The sequence below is a fragment of the Camarhynchus parvulus genome, chromosome 1A, assembly GCF_901933205.1.
Source record: "Camarhynchus parvulus chromosome 1A, STF_HiC, whole genome shotgun sequence".
Lineage (NCBI taxonomy): Eukaryota > Metazoa > Chordata > Aves > Passeriformes > Thraupidae > Camarhynchus > Camarhynchus parvulus.
In genome coordinates, this window is record NC_044586.1 from 41,899,159 (window position 1) to 41,922,676 (window position 23,518).

At 38.5% G+C, this 23,518-nt stretch overlaps 1 protein-coding gene across 4 annotated transcripts; it reads left to right on the forward strand.

The window, feature by feature from the left end:
- ZCRB1 (zinc finger CCHC-type and RNA binding motif containing 1) lies at positions 1–10,440 on the forward strand. Of its 4 annotated transcripts, XM_030960658.1 has the most exons (9): positions 4,719–4,806; positions 4,962–4,990; positions 6,351–6,404; positions 6,770–6,926; positions 7,101–7,212; positions 7,295–7,402; positions 8,145–8,254; positions 8,360–8,435; positions 9,786–10,440. In XM_030960658.1, the coding sequence occupies exons 4-9, from the start codon at positions 6,880–6,882 to the stop codon at positions 9,915–9,917; spliced, it is 585 nt and encodes a 194-aa protein (XP_030816518.1). In that variant the 5' UTR covers positions 4,719–4,806; positions 4,962–4,990; positions 6,351–6,404; positions 6,770–6,879; the 3' UTR covers positions 9,918–10,440. The 4 variants fall into 4 exon arrangements, with proteins under 4 accessions (XP_030816515.1, XP_030816516.1, XP_030816518.1 ...); XM_030960655.1 differs by lacking the exons at positions 6,351–6,404; positions 6,770–6,926 and adding an exon at positions 1–639; XM_030960656.1 differs by lacking the exons at positions 6,351–6,404; positions 6,770–6,926 and adding an exon at positions 1–138.
- Positions 10,441–23,518: the final 13,078 nt, after the last annotated feature.

The window sequence follows — 23,518 nt, forward strand, 5'->3', positions numbered from 1 at the left end:
GCGCGACGGGCCGGGGCGGCGGTGGGCGGCAGGGAGCCGTGTGTTCCGGGCCTTCCCGTCCCGCCGGGACCGCAGCTGCGCCTCTCCGGGCCGCGTCGCACGATGGGCTCCCGCGCGGGCTGAGCCCCGCCGTGACGGGTACGCGGGGCCGGGGCACCGCGGGTGTCGCGAACGCTCGGTTACGGCTCGCTCCCTTCGGGCCTTTGCGGAATAGGAAGGGACGAAATAAGCAGCTGGTCGGGGCCGCGCTGCGATTTTGTGGCCAAAGGTGTTAATACAGCGTGTGGAAGTTCCTGAGCGGTCTGTGGTTCTGTTGCTTTAATGTCGCTTTGTTCGCACTGAACTCTGAAATAGATTACGTGTCTCGTGATTTGAGGAGGAATGGGTGTTGCGAAGTGAGTTACCCAGATCTGCCCCGCCTGGGTGAAGCTCTTGCGATTGAACCAAGCAGCTCTTCTTCCATCTTGGCTGTGCTGAGAATCCCTTTAAAAAGACACTGTTGGAAAAGCTTTTGTGGGCTTTCCCTCTGGAGCGTGGGGGAAATGGTGGCATAGAAATGATGGACTTCTGAAGGCCCTGGGTCTCTCCAAGTGGAGGCAAAAGAAGACAGCTCAGGCCGCCAGAGCACTCCTTACTTCTGTAGGTATTGCACATTTGGTCGAGTAAAGCACTTACTGCTGTATCACTTTCATTCACAATAAAGTCTCAGCAAATGCTGATTAGTGCTGGGGATGGAAATGGAATCATATAATTGTGTCTGTCTGGGACAAAGTTCTACTGATTTTGGCCAAGGTCAACATGAAACCTATAAGTAATCTGGAAAAGGAACATATATGAATTATATGTTTGGTAGATAGTCCAGCCTGATGGTCTGGTTGCCAAGTCTTGCTGTCCCTAAGCTTTTGTAGTTAGATCAGTACATAAAAGTGTTTTGATTCAAAGCACAGATCCTTTTTATGTTCCTCTTTGGCTTGAGCCGATTGTATCCTTTCTTTACTGATAGTGCTAATCTTATTTACCAACTCTTGATCCTACTTAATATTTGCTTGGTATTATTTAAGTGAGTATGAGATAAAACAGATTATTCTCTTACAGCTTGTTCCACCCCCCTTGTGCAGGGCAGAACTGCAGCAAGTGGTTGAGTGGTTGATACCCTTGTCAGGGACCAAGGAGAACGTGAGTTTGGCTTCATCCTTGACCAGACACTTGATTATTAGCCTGAGCCAAGCTCCTGCCACAACTAATGGTTTGTTGATTTGGGTCTAAACTCCATTGACACTGTTAAATCAGGAAGAAAATAGTGTGTTTTAAGGATCAAGATAGAAACACTGTAATTGGCCTGAGCAGGAGTGTCTCGAGAAACTTGCTCAAAAATCATTTGTACATACTTCAATTGATTAAATCATAGATCTGACATTGCTGCGCTGCACTTAAAAACAAAGATACAAGTTTGTGCTTTCAAGTTGAAATACCAAAGTTAAGTCATGGAAGTATAAGTAAATTTAGGCTCCACTTGATGATTCAGAGGCATCTGAACTGTTTTAGTGGTGTCCTCATGTGTTCTGGGATAGAGTAGAAAAGCCAGTTACTGAAATTAATCATTGTCTTTCTGTGATATCCCCAGTACTAATGACAGATGCTGCATTAAGCATATTGGGTTGAAGCAAAACATATTCGTGTACCTGATCTATTTTTCAGGAGACTTAATCATTCCTGACAGATGGCTCTTGTCAAAAAATGGCTTCTTTTAGTTCAAGTTGTTAGAAAAGACAAAAAAGATTGAATCCAAGAAGTCATTGTAATGAGACATAACTCTGTTGTCAAAGTCAGTATGTGAAAGTGATAAATGAAGAAGGCATTAATATTACAGAGAGGCCATTACATTAATGGGAATTGTGTGCAATTCTGTGGAGGTATTGTAAAGGCTTTTAGCCAATGCTTTAAAGTTGAGTAATGAAGGTAATACCTTGAAGATCAAGAAAGCCCCAGGAAAGCATCTAGGATAAAATAGAAATGTTTTGATTTGTTGAAAAGCTCTAGCAGGATATAGCCTTGAAGCCAGGCTGTACCTGACTTTCAGTTGAGTCTCCTGAAGCAAGAAGAAAGCTGAGATGTTGTTTTTTGGTTCATTTGGAGATTTTTGTGAGGGAAGAGGATCTTGTCAGCTGAGCGGAGAGACTGGTAATCATGGAGAAAGAATGTGATGAAAATCTTAAAATAATATTGGACATTTCTATGAAGTTAGAAAATTCCTGAAGTAGCAGGACTCTCAGCCTTGTAATGATGAGCCTCCAGATGACATGTCTTATCTGGGGATTTAGCTTAAATCTGGAACTGGCATTTTTTTCACTCCTCTGACTAGAAAACATCATTATAATAAATGGTGATAACCATACAGTTGCTGTACTCCCTCTTGTAGTAAAGTTGTGTCTGTAGAGTGAGTCAGACATTAAAAATAAGCAGTACTTGCACAACAGTCCTAAACAATACAAATTGCTAAGAACATTTGGGCAGTTGGAGCAGCAGAACTGTTAAGCCCAAATTTGTCCAGGGGAGTAGAAACAACGTTCAGCTGAGCTGTCTGGCAGCCAGTGCTCAGTGCTGTCAGGGTGCAACTCTCAGCTTCTGGAAAAAGCAGTGTGCAACTGAAAATGGTGATTCTGTAGGCTGCTTTCATTAATAATTTCCTAACAACTGGGCTGTTAGGCCAGTAGTAATCTCTGCATGATGTCTCACCTTCTCTGTGGAGGTTTGCACTGTGGCATTGTGCAATATGCAGGCTGACTGCTCTCCAGTCATGCTGTTCTCCCTGGTGCCTGCCCATTGAATGGGGGCTGCTTTGGCCTAGTGTTGCAAGGTGCCCCAGCTTCTCTTGCCTTTTAGGCAGAGTGAAATTGTTGTATTCAGATGTTTGAGGTTCACCTCCAGTGTTTTCTCATCCACTACTGCAATATATTAGCCCTGGCAATGTAACATAGTGCAGTGTTGAGATTGCTTTTCCTGAATCTTTTATCCACTGTACATCTGGATAATTCCACTTCAGGCCATCCATTCACATGGCGTGTTGCCAAGTCAGTCTGGTTAGGCTTGTCAAGGATGCTAATGCCAAGCAGAAGGAATTTGGGATAATGAACCCAGTCTGCCTAACACCAGATGCAATGTGTGGCCTTTATTGCAAATTTATTCTGTTTTCATTTGCTTAATCTTTGTGTTGCCATTTTTGCTCATGCCAAAAAAACAATCTCTGAACATGAAAAACCTCAAAATTGAATCACTTGGAAACTGCCACTGCAATGAATACAGTAAGCATGTAAGGAAAGAGAAGCAAAGCACTTGGACAGTCAGTGTCTACTGGGAATATCAGGCCTTCAGATAACTAAATCATGAAATGCCAGAAAGTATCAACCGGATTAGAGTGTGATATTAGTTACTTTTGTTGGCACTTGGCCAAGCAATCTGTTCAGACTGGCTACCCAAGAAGTGCCCTAAGAAAATGTAATATGGCAGATGCTGATTTTAATACTTTAAGGTTTTTATCCCTTCATCAGCTTCTGTCTGCATTTTTAAAATGAGGCAGTCTTGCTGGAGAAGTGGCTTGATCCTCAATTGGGAATTGGCTAGAAGTGCCAGGAAGCAATAATAAAGCTGTAGGAAAATGGACAAGGAGGTAGAAACTGGACTGTGTAGGGAGTGGGTTTGCTGTACTATTTAGTGTGGTCTTTCATAAGGGGTATGTTTTGATCTTAAATTTTACTCACTTAGCTCTTGGTATGAACCATGGCTGCAGAATGGGTCAAAGAGGATGTTTTGCACAGACTTTACACCACTAAAAATCTTGGGAAATGTCCAAATGTGAAGAAAAACATTGGCTTGTCATTTTCAAGTTAGTTCAGTTACTCTTCACCTAGTATTAGATGATGTGTGTTGGTTATAACAGTATTTTTAATTGATTAATTGTTTCCAGACATACTCAGTTTCAAGAGCATAGAAAAGATTGGAAATTAATATGGAAAGATTGGAAATTTTCCTGCTTCCTAGCAGGAGAAATCTGCCTAGTCAGAAGGAGGAAGGGGAGTGCTTCTACAGAGATGCTTCTTTATGGTCAGCTCTGGACACTTGCAGTTCTAGAGGAGTGCAGAAACTTGAGCAATAGTTAAGGGAGGAAATGAAAGCATGTTACTTTAGCATCATGCTACATTGACTTAAAAATGTATTTATCTCCCTCCCCACAATAATTAGGACTCTGCTTTAGAGAAACTTTTTTTTCCTCCCTTAACCAAATGTCTTTTATTGTATGTTGAATGCAGCTGAACTGATACTTGCATAAAGAATCATGCTGGTACTGGTACAAAGGTCAGTAATTTGACACATTGTCCAGAACATTTAATAAATGGACATTGCTTGTTTCTTTTGGCCCCCAACCTTTCAATTGCACAGATCAGCAGAGGATTATTGTAAGTACACTAACTTGCCAGTTTTTTATTGACTACAAATCGACTCACATAGAATAAAAATATGTTTGGATCCAGGGGAGGAGGAAGGAATGTATGTCTTCCGTAGTCCATGTAGGCAAGGGAAATGAAAGCTATGCTCTCCTGCAACTTTATCATGGCTCTCTGGGCTAGGTTTGAAATAAAATTGAAAGTCTTTAAACTATTTTTTTTAATTATTTCTTTGTTCAATACAGTTTAACTCTTCTCTCTTTTTCCTTTCATCAGAAAAATGAGTGGTGGATTGGCACCAAGCAAAAGCACAGTGTATGTGTCCAATTTACCCTTTGCTTTGACTAACAATGATCTGTACAGGGTAAGTTTTAAGAAATGCATTGATTAGATTAAACTTGTTGACAACAATTTTGACTGTAAAATCAATACTGATATATAAGTTTGTCATGATAAATTTATTATTAGTGAAATGCAATTGGCTGTTGTTAAATCTTTTTATTTTGTTTTATATTTCAGATATTTTCAAAGTATGGGAAAGTTGTCAAGTAAGTGACCTGATACGGCCTTCTATTTTTGTACCTCTCATTTTAAATATTTTATGTCTTTCCTTCACTTGAAAGTCTTGAGCTTTTTGTAATTAAAGTATGAATGTGGAACTGTATTGAAGTTCTGTTCATTTTTAATAAAGTATAAATTTAATTTAACAACTGAAAGTTCTTGCAGTTACATACATAATACAAGAATATTTGTGTTTGGGACATGTTTTGCTAACGATTTCCCAAGAGCAAGTAGAATGTTGTTACATACCATCAGTCTTTTCTCTGAAATAGTTGAAACAGTGTTCTATATAATTCCCCTTTCCTTCACCACTGTGGGGCACACAGTGGGTAAGTGTGAAAGTGGGAACTTCTTACGTGAACTAGATGTCACAGTTCCCACATTTGCAGTGTGCAGTTCTCTGTGATTCTAGAGCAGGTGGTTATTGTGACTGCTTAGTATTTCACCTAAAGCTAGATGTAAGGCTGCATTAATGGCTTTCAGTATGTGGGGTATTCATGAACAATATATATGAATATCTGCCTCTGTGTTCAAATGATAGAAAGAAATGCCACAGTAAGGAACTGACTACTGGTTTATTTTTTTTTAATTGGTCAGAATAAGGAGACTCAAGTCTTCAGTTTTTAATCCTAAACCAGCAAGTATCTTCTCTAATTTCGAGTAGCTGTTGCAGAAACTCTGTGAGATACAGAGTTTCAAAGTTTATGAAGTCTCAGAAGTGTGTTTCAGGTGACAAATAGCAGGAAAAGCAAATATATCCTGACTATTATGACTTCAACTGAGTTTGTTCAGTAAGAAATCAGAGTTTCTATGGCTTCGAGAAGTTCCTGACTTTTTAAAGATTTGTCATACTTGATTCTTTCTATTCTTGTGTTATTAACTGGTATGTTCAATATCCTGATTAGAAGTCTGACAGTCATACCAGGCTTCTGTTGGAGTTCTTCAAAGAGTAGATTGGCATAAAAATTAAAGAATTGTCCTAAAGTCAGTTTTGTTGACACTTGAACTTAATGCATGCAGTTGGACATGTTGTCCAAGAGGCTTTGTTAGTAAAACTATTAAGTTCAACCTTTTTTGTGCATGTATTTGGGGAAATTTGAGCTTTCTTTACTGTGTTTTTACCATGTGGGTCATCTGTTACTTATACAGATTGTATGGCAGGCCTTCTGTATTGAAGTGGGGTTTGGTTTTTTTGGTTACTTAGAATTTTGGTTTGCCCTGTGGCTGAACCTTGTTTTGCCTCTGGTGGACATAAGGAGGAGTGTATTCCCTACTTTTTTATGTGTACTTTGATTTTTATGTACATGCCCCCTGACATTCTGGTTCTCACTGTTGTTGTTTTGTTAGGTTTTTTTCAGGACTAAATACAACTGATACTACGATTGAAAGAATTGAGGCTGTGTGAGTTTCAGCCATACACACACCCGGGCCCTGTCTTTTAAATTTTTATCTTCAGGTTTTGTTTTACTGTTTCTAGATTTTCATTAACTTCTCAATGTGCTAGTGAAGCTGTTGATTTCAATGTTAGACTGAAGATTTAGCTTTGTATGTCATGTGAAATAACACCTGCATCCATGATCTTTGGATTTCACTTGGAGATATTTGTAGAACAGTACTGCATATAGGTAGTGCTTCCTGTTGTGAACCTGTTTAGCTGATTAGTCCTACATGAACATAGATTTCTCAGTTTGGAGGCAGTTCACACTGTGCTTTTCATCAATAATAGCAATGGTAAGATTACTCATGAATTTTCCTTTCACCTCCAGTATACACAGTTCCTTCCAGTTAGGCTGCTTGTAAATCTGAAGTTTATGTTCTCTGTTCTGCAAGTCACCCAAGAGAATTAAAAGCGATACTGGTTCCAGAAAGACCTCACATGCTTTTTAAAAATCATCTCCACTCTACCTCTAAATACATGCCCAGGTTAGCTGCTCCTTTGAATTTCTGTTTAATGAGTATTTTTATTGTCAAATATACTTTAACTCTTTTGCTATGTAACAAAGGTAAGATCCCCCTGAGATTTTTAAGGAGGAAAAAATCTCTGAAACAATTTTAGTGTGTTTCACTGAAATCAATAATGTGGTTATATGTTTCCAGAGTTACCATTATGAAAGACAAAGACACCAGAAAGAGCAAAGGAGTTGCCTTTATTTTGTTTTTGGATAAAGAATCTGCACAAAACTGTTCTCGGGCACTTAATAACAAACAGGTAAGCTGTGGGAAGTTTTTATGGCAGGAAGGTTGGGCTTTCAGTCCCAAAACATTTACCTTTTCTTTCCAATTTTCTGTAGTTGTTTGGAAGAGTAATAAAAGCAAGTATTGCCATTGATAATGGAAGAGCAGCAGAATTCATTCGCAGGCGTAACTACTTTGATAAGTCTAAGTGTTACGAATGTGGGGTGAGTAAAACCAAAAATGTAGAAAAATGGACAAAAGTTGTGGGTTGAGATAACAACTTAATAATTGAAATAATACTAAATAGTACTAGTAATAGTACGTGGTAATGAAAGTAACAAAGAGAAATAACACCCAAGAAAAATAAGTGATGCACATGAAAACTATTGCAATGACAACCTCATACTCTTTGCTTCAAAGTATCTGCTTTTCCTATATCTTTGGAAGTTCATGATTTAGCTGGCAGTAAAATAAATACAGGAAACAACTGTTCTATATAGAAGTGAGTTTAAAGTTTTAATTAATTCCTGACTTTTCCTGAACATAGTAATGTAGGACAATGATATTTGGATAGTATTTAATGTCCAATACAAACTTGATTTATATTCATAACACTTCTTACAGCAAAAATGTCAGCTCAGTCCTGTGTCTTAAATTGTTAATTCTGAGGTTTCTATCTTGTTTTGAATATAAACCATGTGTAGTGTATTCAGTTATTGTAACAGACAAAAAAATCTACTGTGCTTGTAGCTTGTTCTCAGTTTGCAGTTAAGCATGCATATCACCACTAATCTCTTCATTTCCATGGCAAGCCTACAGAAGAGTTTGTCTTTGTGTGCTAATTCAGCATTCCATTTATCTTACTAATTGCTCCCATTTTTCCCCCCATGAACTTCCCTCATGATATGTTTTAACATATAGTTGTTTGTAATGGCTTCTGTTAAGCAATATTTCTTTTCCTCCAAGGAAGCAGGACACTTAAGTTATGCTTGTCCTAAAAATATGCTAGGAGAGCGGGAACCACCAAAAAAAAAAGAAAAGAAGAAGAGAAAGAAAATAGTGGAGCCAGAAGAAGTGTATGTATATTGAGTTACATGTTACTACTTCTTTTAGGAAGCTTTTTCATACTAAACACTTAAATTAAAGATCTATATTTTTTTCTCTCTCTCTGCACAATGAAGTGAGGAGGAAGAAGAAAGTGAAGAGGAAGGTGAAGACCCCGCTCTAGATAGCCTCAGCCAAGCCATAGCTTTTCAGGTACAAAATTGAAGCATGGCATATTAATTATATTTTTTTAAATTCAACTCCCTTCTTTAGCTGCTTTTCAGAAGCTCTGATATACATGCATAGTTCTGTCTGCTCTATAGCACTTGGGCTCTGGTTTGGTAGCAATACTTGGTAACTATAGTTGGCTTCTTTACATTGCAGACATGTTCAGTGGAATTTTGTTTGGGTTTCTTCCTCTGTCACTATTGCTGCATTTGTGTGTTTCAGCCTTTCTTTCCTTCAAGCTCCTTTGGTATTTTCTTGTGTCATCTCTGCTGTGATGCTCTGCTATGTTTTTGCCCACAAATCCCTCTTTACTTTGTTGTCTGAGGAGACAAAAAAAAATCATGTATAAGTGACCAGACACATCCTCTGTCCTCCCTGGAATGTCCTTGAACATTTATTACTAAGACACTTCCTTTGCCTAATACAGACCATCACATTCTCTAATAGACCTCATCTCCCAAAACATACTGAATGCATATTTTTTTATGTAGCTAGCTTATCTAACATCTGTATTACTGTCTTTATTAATTCTTTATCTCTACACCCTTTTTCTTCATGAAACACAACAAGCCTGACCTGATATTCAAATTTCTTGGCTCCCTGGGCAACATTGTTGCCTATGTGCCTGTCCCCTCCCCCCCAAAAAAACCCTCAAGAATTAATAACTTTGTTCTGAATGTGACTGTAATGAGTGCAGGACTTTTACATGATGATGTCCAAAAAAGTGATTCACATAATCACAGTGTTCCTCTCTTTACTCAAAAACTTCACAATTGGAAATAAAACCTATAAAGGTAGGAAACATTCTCATTTCTATTGATGCCTCACTATCACCGTCCAAAGATTTTTAACTGGTAAAAATAGGAAGCTTCTATTTAACTATTAGTTGAATAACCTTCAGTAATAATCCCCAAAGGCACTCATTATGTGAATGAATGACTGCAAAGGACAATGGATAGAAGACTTATTAGCAGAACAAAGCTAATTCAATAACATCAGTTTAAAACATGAAGCATTTTTTGCTTTAGATCTAAGCTAAAGAGATCTGCTTTAGATCTCTCTATATTTTTGGAAGTTTGCCATGGGCAAAATTCCTCTTTTTGAGAATACAGGATGGTCCAGGCGGCTGCTGTAGTGTAGAAGACAGCTTCTATGTGAGAACTACTTTCAGAAATGTTTTGTAGTGCTTTGATCACACAGTTTATCTGGAAATAAACCCTTGTAATTCTTTAACTTATTTAAGAATTCAGTGTATATTAAGATTTAGTATTGTTATTTGTAGTGCACCTTAATTTTTCTTAATCCCATCTACTACTTCTCTTTTCTTCATTATAGCAAGCCAAAATTGAGGAAGAACAACAAAGGTGGACACAGACTGCAGGGGAATCTTCCATTTCAGATGATTCAAAACGCCCACGGATTAAGAAAAGTGCTTATTTCAGTGATGAGGAAGAACTTAGTGACTGAAATAATACTGTTCTAAATGCATATATCAGATATATATAGTGTACATTTTGTAAAGTGCTACAAAGTGATCTGTAATACAGGTTTGTTTTGGTGTTGAAGACAATGAAAATCATGGGGCTTTTTTATTCTGTCCCCTGATTCTCCCATCTTTTTATATCTGTGTCTCAAAACCTTTTGTTTCAAGGCAACTTTTTAAGTAAATGATGTAATTATACACTTAAATCCAGAAAAGTATCTGTGAGAGTGTATCTTGCAGTTAGTGTCTAGACCCAAGTCGTAGCAGTGAAATGTTTCATGAGAGAATTTCCCAAGGCTTTTTTCCTAAGAGGAGTTCCTCTTAGGATGACTGTTAACACCACTGATGCTTTATGTGTTGGTCTGTTTGGAAGCAGTGCTTTAGTAGTACTTCAGTAGATTATGAAACTTGCATTAGTTCCTCTGCATAGGACTGAATTTCAGCTTTAGGTATTGTATTTTTACTCTTCATGCAGTACTATAATAAATTATTGTTGCATTAACACTCTTTCTCCTGACTGCAGTTTGAGTGCCTAACAGTAATTAGGGTTATCCACAGAGTTTTAAATACACTTGGATCTAACCTGGATCACGTCTGAACCTGTTGGCAAAATCCAAAAGGCATCGTTGCCTACATGCCTAAAAACAGCTTTCATGTGTACTCGGAACCATCATGGTGTCTTAGCAAAGTGTGTTGCCATATATTTGGCGCATAAAGCTTTTCAGACTTTCTGTGTCCTTACATCTCTCTAGGGTTCTAGGCATGTTGTCCTGTAGCTGTGGTGGTTCCCAAAACCACAGACACGTGGTGATAATGGTACCCATTTTATATTGGTGTGTAGTGTAACTCCTCACTTTTAGGAAGCACAAGATAAAATACATTCATAATTTCACACTTTGAATAAGAGGTGAGCTGGCCTCTTTCTATTTTCAGTTCTTCCTGTTTGCTCATCAGGACTTGATTTTCTTCCAAATATAGAAAATGTAAATCCAAATATACCATTATGTATTCTTAATTAATACCAATTTATATTCAAATATGTAACTGGGTTCAAAGCAAAGAAATATATACACACACCCTCTAAGCTAATATAAAGTAGTGACATTCAGAATGTCATTCTGGTGCCTTCCATTGCTCCTTAAACACAAGAATTCAGAAACAAGAATGAAGTAATTCAAGTTTTTTCTGTGCAAGCTCAAGTCAGAATAGGAAGGAGTATTGGCCTCTAGATACAGAAAGATCTTGGACTCAGTAATCCAAGGAATGTTTTTAAGACTGACTTTGACTTTTTGCTGAAAGTACTGTATATTACATCTGAAGCTTCCTTCACTGAATTTCAGGAAGATCTCTTAATATTGAGATTTATTTAATCTCTTAATATTGAGATTTAGCTGAGAGCTAAACTGCCAAGCATATTGTTAATAAATAAAAATCACTCTACATCATGTATGTTTGTAATAATGAAGCTTGAGTTCTAAACTCTACTAAACAAGCAAGTAATGCTGCCAGCATGCTTTTCTTCAGATGTTAGGTTAGGGCTCAATGGCAGTCCAAAAAAAAAACCCAAAAAAAAGATTATGCCACTATGTGAAATCAGAGTTGGTCTTCTTCTCAAATACCATATTCAATGCTGGTTTAAAAAAAGACATGACTTTGGTTTGGAAATATTTGATAGCTTGTAAGAATTAAGATTTCAGTGAAGTGATTAGACAGCAAGCTTCCAACTTTTATTTCATTAATGTACACTACCATGTAATGTAGTAGTGGAACTCACTGCCATGAGACTTTTTTTCAGGATCATGGGGTCAAAAGGATTTGACTTACATGTGGAACACGATAGTTCAAAATGTTAAAGTCTGATCAGAAATATCCTCAAATAAAAAACAAAACTGACATTGTTCTGACCTAATACAGTACTTTTTCCAGAGCTCCAGTAGCTGAAGCACATTGATGTATCTTTCTAGTCTGCTGCTTCTGCCTCTCTGCTTTCCCCATAGGGTTTGGTTTTGTCAGCATGAAGCAGTAGCTCAGTCCAGACTATTACAACTGAACCAGTGTTGTTCCTCCATGCTCTTTTGTTCCAAGCATTAAGTCACTTGAGGTAGGTGACATTGGAAAAGAAACATAAAAATGAACCTGTGCAGAATTGGCATTTAGAATTTTTTACCTTAAATCATCTTCCTTTAACAGTTTTCTTAATTCTTAACTTTTGTTGATCAGTAGTCTGTGTAGTTTTTGTATTAGAAGGCATCTAATGCCTAAAATACAGTCTAAAGGGACTTTCAGGATTAGGATTTTTGCACTTGGCTTCCTGAATAATTTTAAGTTTCAGTTCTTTGTTGGCAAGCTAACAAAGCATTTCTAGGTGAGAAATACAGAACACTAGCATTAGATAACTATTACATTATATATCATAAGTACCTGTTCTTCTTCCTTGAATACAAAGTTGTTTTCTAGAGCACCCCCAATGCAGCTGCTTCATTGGGGGGGAAGGCCAAAATTTGTCAATAAAGTCTCTTTACGACTTTCAGCGTGGAAGGATTTGCTGCTGTTCATGCCTACCCTCCCCTACTCTAATCAGCCAGGCTTCAGATTTCCACCTGAATCCCATCAGGGCTGAGGAGCAAGGGAAAGTGTTAACGAGGCTCCTAGTTTAGATCAGGCCAAGAGGGTGCAATTAGTGTGCAAAGCTCAAGCGAGGCAGTGGTGCTTTTGTCAGTTTGGTATCGTAAAGCAGGAACGGGTGTTGGTGGCTCTGGGCCAGACAGGTGAGATTGTGTAGCCTTTTTATCAAAAGAGAGAAGAATAGAGAACGCCTAACACTTTCCTGTTACTGTTAGAAAAACCACAGAGTTTTCTTCTGAGAGGTTCATGTTCAAGCTGTATGTTGGTTTGGGGTTATTTTTAATACTTTGAGGCCCTACCTTAGGCTTGCAAGCTGAATTCTGGTTTTAGAGTATAAATAATATGTCCCTGATTGTAGAGAAATTTACGCTAAGTGGAAGACTTTTTTTTTTAAATAATGTCAAAAACTCATGTCTCTCTGTAAATACCTACTTACGAGATTTTGTCTTTTGTATTTTCAAAACAGCTTGAAAATTGTCCAAATATGTTCTGGGTCATAGGACCTCTCATCTATTGAAATGGCTAACACAGTAGTGTCTACAAAATTGCTAGGAGATGCCTTTTATCTGTCCTTGGGGAAGAAGGGATATAGAAGTGGGATAAGGATGATTAGCTTAATTGATTATAAATGGTATTACTCATACTGCGCCTGTGCAGCACTTGTTAAAACCACTGCAGCTATGAGACACAGGAGTAATTTTAGTCCGTGTTTAGTGGGCTCCCACTATGTTTCTGGCACATTCAGGTTACTACTCTCAGCAGAGCAATAGAAAGGACTGTAAATATAAAGAACTCTATGTACCTAAATAGGTGATCTCTGGAAGAAATTGTAAGCACTTTATCTGTGGCTTCTGGGTCACTGTGTTTTCTGGGATAGCCCTTCTTTAATCTGCAGAGGTGACTGAGTGTAGTATAGGAAGGTGAGCTGTGCAGACTGTTTAAAATTTCAAAATATGGTTTACATCTAGCTTTTCTAAGCAATTTAACAAGTGCTACTATGAATGTTTCCATTTTATTTTGCATCTGCAGTGTCAATATGATGATATATTCAATCACTCTTCTGCTATTGCTCTTCTATAAAAATATTTCATATAATATTCTTCCAAATCTTAAAATAACTGGCATTTGATAGCTGATTGCTTCTTTTTAGTATAGATTACAAAACCATTTTTAGGTGTCCTTAAAATGCTCATCCTCAGCAGCTTTGTTTATCTTACAGATCTTAACAGGGTGAGGGTTGTTTCCTGTAGCTGTCGAAGGCAATTTAAAAAAATTACTACACTGGTCCTTCTTTACAGAAAAAGGTGTAAAGTGGAGGATTTAATCACTTTTAATGTAGATGACCTTATTTCTTGTATCTATGCTGGTATCTGTAAAACATCTCCTAGAAGGAATAAGCTGAGGAAATAGTCCATGTAAAGACAGCAATATTTTTTAGGTTGAAAAATTGTACAGGTTTGAGAAACAGCATTCCATCACTGTCAGGCTAACCCTGACCCTGCTGTGCATTCAGACAGAGGGAATGTGTGCTTATGCGTGCATTTAATGGATGTGACAGGTAATGCAGCAAGTAAAGAGTTGCAGGAATTGTGGCAGTAGAATGCGATAAAAGCGTGTGAAACATTTAACCAACCCAGTTAGGGAATGTGGGTCACACTGGCTTGAAGAAATACCAGTTACTAATATGAGAAGTTTCCTGTCTGATGAATTGGATGCTTCAGAGAATCAAAAGCAGCTCTGAGGTTTTAAGTTCATGAAAGGCAATGGCTATGAACCTACATCAAGATGAGCTGATCCATTAAAATTCAGTTTTATCAATATCCAGTTAAAGAGAATTTAGAAGGCATCCAGATTTGGATACTGCATCAAGCGCAGTGCAGTGCAGCAAAAACTGTCACTTGGTTGCAGGAGTAAAAATGCATTATTTTAACTGCTTATGTGGAGGCAGAGAATGTAGATGTGCTCTATTCAAAGAACAGATGTGGCTATGGAAGAAGGAGGGTCCCAAAATAGAACCAAAAGGCATATTAAAGACTCTGTGGGTATACTGTGAAGTTCCAAGGCACTAAATTGTATTTTTAGAGTGGGATAGAACTGCTTGTACCATGTTTGCTTAATTGAAGAATTAGTGGTTTATATTTGAAAATTATCAACCTTTTGGTAGTACAAGTTTGTATTGATGTTCAAATGCTCAAGAAAGGAAGAGAAACTAATGGAGGATACAGTTCTACAAAAGACCTCACTTGAGATGTATTTGATGTGTGAATTTGATTAGGTGGCAAAGAGCCATCTGCCCACAAAGCTTGGAGCCATGAGGGTGCATATAAAATGAAACGACTGAGCAGCATATGGCAGTTAGGAGAGATGAGAACATGCAGTACTTCGATGTGCTGCTTTTGAGTTCATGAACCATGTATCTGGAATGAATGATTGTAGTCCTTGAAATTATGTTCTTTCCAAGAAAGTTTTTGAAAATTTGTCAGCTAGGTTTATTTTCATCTGCTGCAGCATAACATTTTAAAGAGTTCTTTTACTGTAGGAGGCTTTCACAGGAAAAGCTTAACTGAGGAAACTTGGTTAATTAAAATCTGGAACACAGTTCTGTTCAAGGGTGGATTCTCTGCGAGTCCCAAGCCTGTGGCATCCCAGAGAATGCAGGGCCCCAGGGCCTTATTCATGTTCATATCTAATTTAGCTGAAGCTGCTGGAGAATGTCCAGAATTCTCTTCATTCACTGCAAAATTTAGGTCAAGCCCATGATTAAGTACTTGAGTTCAGGGCAAAGTAGCCCTTGAAAAACTTTCACCTTTTTTTACTCTTGTGTTATTTGTGCTAGGATGGTGGATTTTGTACTGTATTGCACACCTTTGAAATGGCAAACTGGTTGACAGGAAGGTACTCAGCTCTCTTGATCTGACTGTGGTAGGAGCACTGCACACAGATTACTTTGCACCTTCAATGAAGGGGCAAGGAGTAATTATTATCACAGCATTGTCTGGATGCAATTTCATTGCTTCCAGGGGCTGGGAGCCAGTGGAGAAGGGAAGAAGGCAGGCAGGGCAAAGGATGAGTAAGCCAAATACCCATCCAGAATAAGTGTGTATCAATGTTATGCTAAACATTTTCAGGTTTCCTTCTACAAATTCTCCTCTTCACTGTACTTTAGTTCCGAGTTTATGTGGATTTAATTTACAGGGCTGTCTGGAGTATGTAGATGTAATATGTCTAACTGCACAGACTTCATTTCAGTCACATAGAAGTATGACATGGATTATATTAATGCAAATGAAGTTCACTGCATCTTCATGTTGTCTTCATGCTTCAACTGGCTTTTCCTGGGCCACAATGGTACCTGTCTGTTAGAAGAACTATTTCTTGTACACTTTCTACATAGGTAGATTCTGACATGGGAGACTTGAATGTAAACAGCACAGTGGATTTGTGGATATTAAGAGAATCTCTTCTGGGTAGGAAAGGATGGAGAGCTTCAGATGTGAGAAAAAAACCAAGAAAAATGGCAGGTGAGACTGAGCATTTTGGTATCATAGAGTTCAGCATCAGAATAAGGGACAAAAGGGAGCATAACAGGTTGACAAAAAAAAAACACACACAGGAGCACATATGCCTGTGGCATTAATTCCCCTCCATTTAAAGAAGGCTTTTATAGGACATGAGTGATTCTACATATTGCAGTGAAGGTTTGTTTTTCACATTCAACCCTGCACTCAGTTATCTGATTTTTCTCAGGTGCTAGACTTCACAGCAAGATGGTAAATATGGATGCAACTCAGCATTTTTTTGAAAAATAAGGTAACAAATGACTTCTCAGTCTATCCTTTGTTATCATTTATTGCTCAAGAGGGCTTCAGCCAATAATGAACTTAAAAGATCTAATGATGTATCTGAAAGCTGGTGTCTCTTAAACTCACTTCATTGATGTCCTGTCCCTTCTTCCCCCATGGGATTGTACTATTCAGAGCTTTCCTCAGTTTTTCCAGCTGTTGGGGACAAAGTCCTCCTGTCTGTCTTCACTTCACCAGTGATATGATTTATGTTGAGGGTTCTTTCCCTTTTTCATAACTTGCTATTGGTTCTTTCTGCCAATAATGCACATTTCCTTCTTAGATTTCTGACTCTCAGATGTATAGATTTCTGTTCTGTGCGGTTTTTTGAGTGATATCCAGTCTGCAGACCAGCTTCAGGCTGTCTCATTGTAACTATACCTTACCTGCAAGATGCTTTTTTTAAAAAACAACATTGCTTTCCAGCTATGCCCTTCATTTAGTTATTCTGTCCAATTACTTTTCCACTTGTATTGTCATTGACTAAATGTAGTGTTTAAATAATGGCCTAGGTTTCCAACTGAAGGAGACTCTACTTGGTCATGTTTTTCCTTCAGTAAGCTGCTAGTAATGTGGATTGTTCTGTTATCTTCTGCCTTACTTAACTCATATATTTTTAATTAATCAAAAATATAAAATGTTTAAAAATGGAAACAACCCTAGCAAGCTCAAGTGAACAACTTATAAAAAAGTTCATCTTATGTTTTGTTCTAAAATTACTTGTATTAATAATGAATAAGGAATTTAATTCCAAAATCTGTTGACTGGGAACTTTACTGACATCTCTGTTTCTCTCTGTTCCTGCAATGTATTTGGTATAGTTCCTTCACATAATATGAATGAGTTAAATTGAATTCACTGAGATTGTTAAAATATTGAGTTGGTCATTATTAAATGGTGGTCATTATTAAATGAATTGTAGCAAAACCAACAATGAATCACACAAGTTAATGTTTGCTGCCATGTTTGTTGACAGATATATCATACTTGGACTTCAGCTGATGAGAGAGACCAAGAAACTGTTTCAAATGTCTAGACATATTCCTTTGGAGAATTCCTTTGGAAACTCAAGTATGAGTTTCATACATGCCTCCAGTCTAAGTGATAAGTGCATTATTCATTCATAAGTGGTTTTAAAATATGTATTTTGTGCCACAGTATTATGGTAGGCAGTATTTTTTATGTTGCTATCTTAAAGGCTTATTAGGTGTTCCATTGCTTTTTTTTCTTTTTTCTCTCCTCCTTTTTAAGGGTTTCAGAGTTCATTGTGGGAATCTGCTGATGTTTGGCAGAAGATACTTTAGAATCACATCTTGAGTTCTAAAATAGAAAGTAGTGTGGTGAGGAATCTCTGTAATATTTGTACATTACTTTAAAGATACTGTCCTAAGCTTATGCATTTCATTTATTGTACTGCAATTCACATAGAAAAAAAAATAAACTCAATGTCCCTTTCAGTAAAAACAAGCTAACCAGCAGAGGGTTATTCCATATTTTGATTTATATTTCTATAGATCCGTAGTAAGCCTGCTTCCCAAAATGTTCATATTTCTTACTAGCACTACTACTGCTGAATAATGTTTAAGGAAACTGCGTTTCAACTTAAATTTCAGTTAGAGGAGGGAACTGAGAGACTAGGAGGAGACTTAGTAGATTGTTATCATTTACTTGGCATTTACATAGTGTGTTAAGAAACAGGAAAGCAAAGAAGCCACCTGGCTGAGGAGAAATGCCAGATAATTGGTCATTCACTAGTACTGATTGCCCAGCCTACTTGTCTCATCCAGAGGCAGTAGCTCATGTGTCACTTAGTAAAATTGTCATTGATACCATTGATTTTCAAATAGAGTAACAACAGAACTGAAGCAGTGAGAAATGAAAAGTTGGTGCTCGTGGGAAGTGGTCAAGAACAAAACATGCAGGTCTTCAAAAAAGCAGTGATAAAGGCATTTTTGCCAACTACTTCAAAGTGGAATGAAATTAGGAGTGAGCTATGAGACCAACCTATGAAATCTTCAAAGATGGTTAAAAAAAGAGGGGCGGAACCTTGACCAGCTTGCTAAGTGTAATTAGCACATGAATACAGAGGTAAAATATAAAGATCAGCCAATCAATCAAGAAACAAGGATGTGTGTTGTATAAAGATGGAAGAACAAGGACTATGTTAATAAGGTAAAACCAGGGAGCAAATTGATCCATCCTTCAACAGGGAGGAGTCTTCAGTGCAGCAGCTGGAAAAGCTGAGGTGTTTCATCCTTAGCAGAAGGGGCCCTCACTGTCAAAGCCAACTGCAATGCTAGTAAAAACGCATGAGAGTGAAAGCTACAGCTGGGAAAGAAAGGGGTAGGGAATGCTTCAGTTGGTTAGATGTTGTTAAAGAGGTTGGGCCTACACAGAGAACCTAGACAATTTTAGGAGCTGTCTGTGAGAATTTGCATTTACAAGTATACACTCAGATTCTGGTTTTAAAAAGTGGGAGCTGAGGAATTTCAGACTTGTGGTTTAAAAAAGATCCAGGAACAAAATTATCAAGCAAAGATATGAGATGTAAAACAAAATGAATATAGGCTCAAATCAATCTAATGTCTTTCTGTACGAGGTTGTCACTCTTACATGTAAAAGAGAGGTGGTAGATGTCATTTATCTTGACTTCTTTAAGATTTGTGCTATTGTGATATAGTAACAATATAAATGCTACTACTGCAACCCAAGTGAAGATTTGGGGGGAAAACTGCTTTTAGCACTTTGCAGTCAAAGTGATGTGATATGCTGAGTGGAGTTCTGCAGAGATATGTCATGAATGAGATCCTGTTTTACAGTCTCTTTAAAACTGTGGATGGTGGAATGGAAAATATGCTTGTGAAAACCTGTGAATAATGAGCATCATAGGACACCAGCTGTCTTGGCTTTTCATCTGATACTGCTGAATATTGAATGGGCATAAGAATAGCTCTTCCTTTCCTGATTGTTTCTGAGCTAATCCGTTACCTCTAATGACCTCTGCAAGTACCTTCTGCTCAGCCCGTGCTTCTTCCATGCTGGCATAGGCTGCACCAGCTGAACTTGTCTGTGCTCAAGGCTTAAGTATCTTTGTCCTATGGGGACAATAGCAAGATGATTGATATCTAGACAGAATATTTTAATAAAGGTTTTCCAGATACAAATGAGACTGAAACCCCTAAAACTGGTTTTACACACCTGACCATTTTTGCCTGTGTGATCTACATGTTCAGGAGATTCTGTATCTCTGTCCCAGAGAATGGTAGAACTGAGGTTTGGTTCATGAACACTGGAACATTTCAGAAAGTGAGCCTTTAAAGCTGGGTGGGGTAAGTTGCTTTGGTTTTTGAAGGGGGGCTGGTTGTTTGGGGGAGTGTTTTGTTTGTGGGTTTTTTTTAATCTCCAAAGCTCCTGTCTAGCAAAACAGGACTTTCTTTACCTTGGAGGCAAGTTATAAGATCTTCAGAGGTCATAATTGTCCTCTGTCTTTCAAGGGTATGTTAAAGCCTGGGGCCATAAACTCTATTTCCCACAACCCCCAAAAAGTTCCATTATGCCTGTAGCTGTGATGCTTCTCTAAGTATCAATAACCTGCCATCACTATAAACACCACATTTATAAAACATTTCAGTGTTCTTCGATTGAGGACAGCCCTCTCTTTGCCTGGGTTTATACTCCCTTACAGCAGGCCACTGGTGCTCTGGTGAAGTGTTTGGGGAAGACATCTGTTGTCAACGTAGTAAATGCCAAAGCTGAAATCCATACTTTCAGGGCTTGTTTGTGTTCAGCCCCTTCAGTCTGTCAACGTGAAGTTTATCAGCATGTGGGGGAAAGAAAAAATGAAAAAAAAAAACAACACTTGAGCACAAATAAGTGCCAAAACTGGAGGGAGAAAGGACTCTTTAAGTATGTTCTGATATTTAAAAACTTCTTTTTAGTTGGAGAGTCTTGTGTGGGATCATAATTTAAAGAGGAGGCAACTACAAGCAATTTCCATTAGATACCAAGAGACAGTAAACCTGGGTGAAGTGTTGGACGTGTTCATTACATTTCTTATCTAATTGTGTGATGTTATCAAGCACTACTCACTAGCAACCCAGACACTCTCATTATGTACAGAACCATGGTGCTAAATAACAACGTGCTAAGATGAGAAGAGTCAATGCTTTAACTGTTTTGCAGCCCTCCACATGTGTCTGCAGAAAAAAAAGATGAAAATTTCCAGGTCCTGCTTTGATAGACCACAGCTTATAATTATAGTCACGTTGCATGGGAACGTGGGCACACTCCTGGCTAGATTAGAGAAAGAGGCAGACAAGAGCGAAGCATCCCTGTTATAGTTGCTCCCTAAGTGTGCTAACTTGCAACTATTTTAGAAATTTGGATGAGAATGTGTTTATGATTTTTCTCATTTCCTCATTTTTATAGCTCTGAAAGTACTGGTGGTTCTGCTTTGTTTCGCTTCTAGTAAATCCTTCCTTTGCTTGTCCTTTATTTATTTCCACAGGGATCCTTTTACTGCGCTGTGTCCCTTTTCTCCCTTTGCCTCCTTGCGAGCTCCGCACCCCTTCAGCGCCGTCTCCACCTCCGTGCCTGGAGGCAGCGCTGTCATTATCACCTCTCTTTCCCTCACACGGGCGACGACACAGAGTTTCCTGCTTAGAAACAGGCTGCTCACCGCCAGCTTTTATTTATTTAATAGCCCTCTTTGACGACAGTGCTCTACAGCTTATGGTTGAAGAGGCAGGGGGGAAACTCAAAGCGTGAGGGGCAGAGCCGTGGGTCGGCCGCGGGCTCCTGGCCATGGCGCTGGGGCCTGCACGGCCGCGGGCGAAGCGCTGGGCCCGGCTCTGCAATGGCTCGGCTCTGCAGTGCCTTGCTCCCCACAGAATGTTGCAGCTCCACACCTACACACCGCACCGATGGGCTATACAGTCCCTCCATTTCGGCGAGGTGTTCCCAAAAGGGGTGAAGTGCTTGCTGATGGGGCTTGTGAGACCAGACTAGCTGCCCATTTTTTCCAGTGTTCAATGATCACTTATACTTGACTGCAGTGATACCAGAAATTAAGTAACTGTTTTGGAGTAGAAACTATGCATAGTGAGGCACCTTCGTGGCCAAGATGTTTTCTTGAGAATTAATTCTTTTAGTTATGTCTTTAATTTGACCCAGAACATAGTTACCCAATAGATTTACTTAGTTGGGTCTAGGTATGATTATTAACTCAAAAGCAAGAACTGCACAGTTTACTTCTTACAGAGCTACTGAGCTCCTTAGAGAGGTACCAGTTCATTTTAATTTCACGGTAGGACACATTTTCTTTCCCAAATGTTGAACTCAGTTTAGAATCTGCCAGGCCTTTTCTAGATGACAGGCAAATGCACCTAACAATGCAGGTAATAACAATTACCCACAAAAAGACCAGCTAATATGCTGCCTCCCAAGCAATGTTGCTTCTATCCCTAAACTCCTCAGAGAGAGTGAGAAAGATTAAAACATACTGCAATTTCACCCAGGTGTCCTACTCCATACTGATATTACCCAAGACAACAAGAAATAAAAGGGGGAAATGCTGAATATGCACTTCTGAGTGATGAATGCCCTGGAGCAACAGAAACACAAGGCAAGTTCCCCAGGAGAGGAGTAGGATTAATGATCTTGATTGTTTTATAATGATCTCTGGTATGCTTTTCGTGTCATAAGGGGGAAAAAAAGCTATTTGCTGCAAAAAAAATACTGTACAGCCTACCTCGTGCTAAAAGGCAAGGACATGAAGTATAAATAACTCAGTGAGAGAATAAGTACAGAAAGAGTCCTCCATAGTTTCACGCTGGAATGTGTTTGTGACAATTTAAGAAAAAATGAAAAAAAATCCCACCAAAACAAATTTGCATTTAATTTGAAGGAATTCTCACATGTATTTCATTTCACAAGTGCATAGACTCTGTCTCCAGCTGAGAAATTAAAAGCAAACTAAAGAACTCAAAAAGAGTAGGAAGGAGCTTATGTTACCTTATAAAAATATATTTTCTTTCAGGAGAAAAATTGTGGTCAACACATTCTTCTCCAGGAATGGTTCATGCTGATCTTTATCTTGTATAAATGTGGGTTGCCACCAAAGATGGCAGCCTTTCTGTCTTCATGTCCCCGCTCCCATGTGTGTCCCTGTTCTTTTTCTTGCCTCACATCAAGGGATTATGCAACTTCAGGGTGAATCAGCTTCCCTGATCCAACAGAAAATAAACAGGTTTTTAGTGGGGTAGTTAGCTTTGGGGTTGCCCAAGAGATCTGAGCTGGAGATTGGTGGGGAGGATGAGGAAGAAACTGGTGGGTATGTGGGGGTGACGTCATTGCTTCCATCAGCTTTAGCTGGAGCAGCATTTTTGACTGCACTCTTAGGCAGCTTCAAAACTGCAAAAACACACAGGGAGAATTGTTCTCTATCAATATGCTGCTCTCTATCAATATGCTGCTGGACCAGCAATAAAGATTTGGGGGAGGAGGAGGTGACAATAAATTTGATGGAAGAGGCAGAATTCTGAAAGGTTTGAATGCAAAAGCGTATGGAATATTTGGAGAATGGGAAACCTCCAGCTCAGCTCTTTTAGAAGAGCAGAAGGAACCAGGCTCATGCATCTTCCATTATCTAGTGAATGATGAGAGTTTTTAGTGAAGAAATTAAAGTCTCATTCAGGTTCAACCAAAAATACTGTTTTCTCAGTTGCTTCTGTTTGGATATTTACTACTGATCACAATCTGGTGCATGATGTGCTATGGAGGCAGCATAAAATGCCATGCTGAATAATTGATCACCACCCCTCCAGGCTATGTTTATGCATGAATGCATATGCTGGTTAGGATGACTATGTCCCTAGTTAATGCTCTTAATTGACAAACACCTGATCTGAATTAAAATATTATTTTTAAAGACATCTTATTTATGTCAGAAGGTCTTTCATATTTTACAGTATTTCTCTTTTGCGTGTGTCTTTCTTATTAAATGCAGGCACCTTTTGGCCCTTTAATTGTAGGAACATTTAGAAATTAATTATGTATTTTTTTTAAAACAGTAGTATAAATCTTGATCACACAAAATCAGTGGAAAACCTCCTGCTCAC

Bases quoted from the DNA above. Each gene is read 5' to 3' on its own strand.
- ZCRB1 (XM_030960655.1), top strand. From the start codon at position 4,723: ATGAGTGGTGGATTGGCACCAAGCAAAAGCACAGTGTATGTGTCCAAT. The intron at 7,403-8,144 runs GTGAGTAAAACC...TTTTCCTCCAAG, and splicing joins CTAAGTGTTACGAATGTGGG to GAAGCAGGACACTTAAGTTA. The intron at 8,436-9,785 runs GTACAAAATTGA...TCTTCATTATAG, and splicing joins GCCAAGCCATAGCTTTTCAG to CAAGCCAAAATTGAGGAAGA.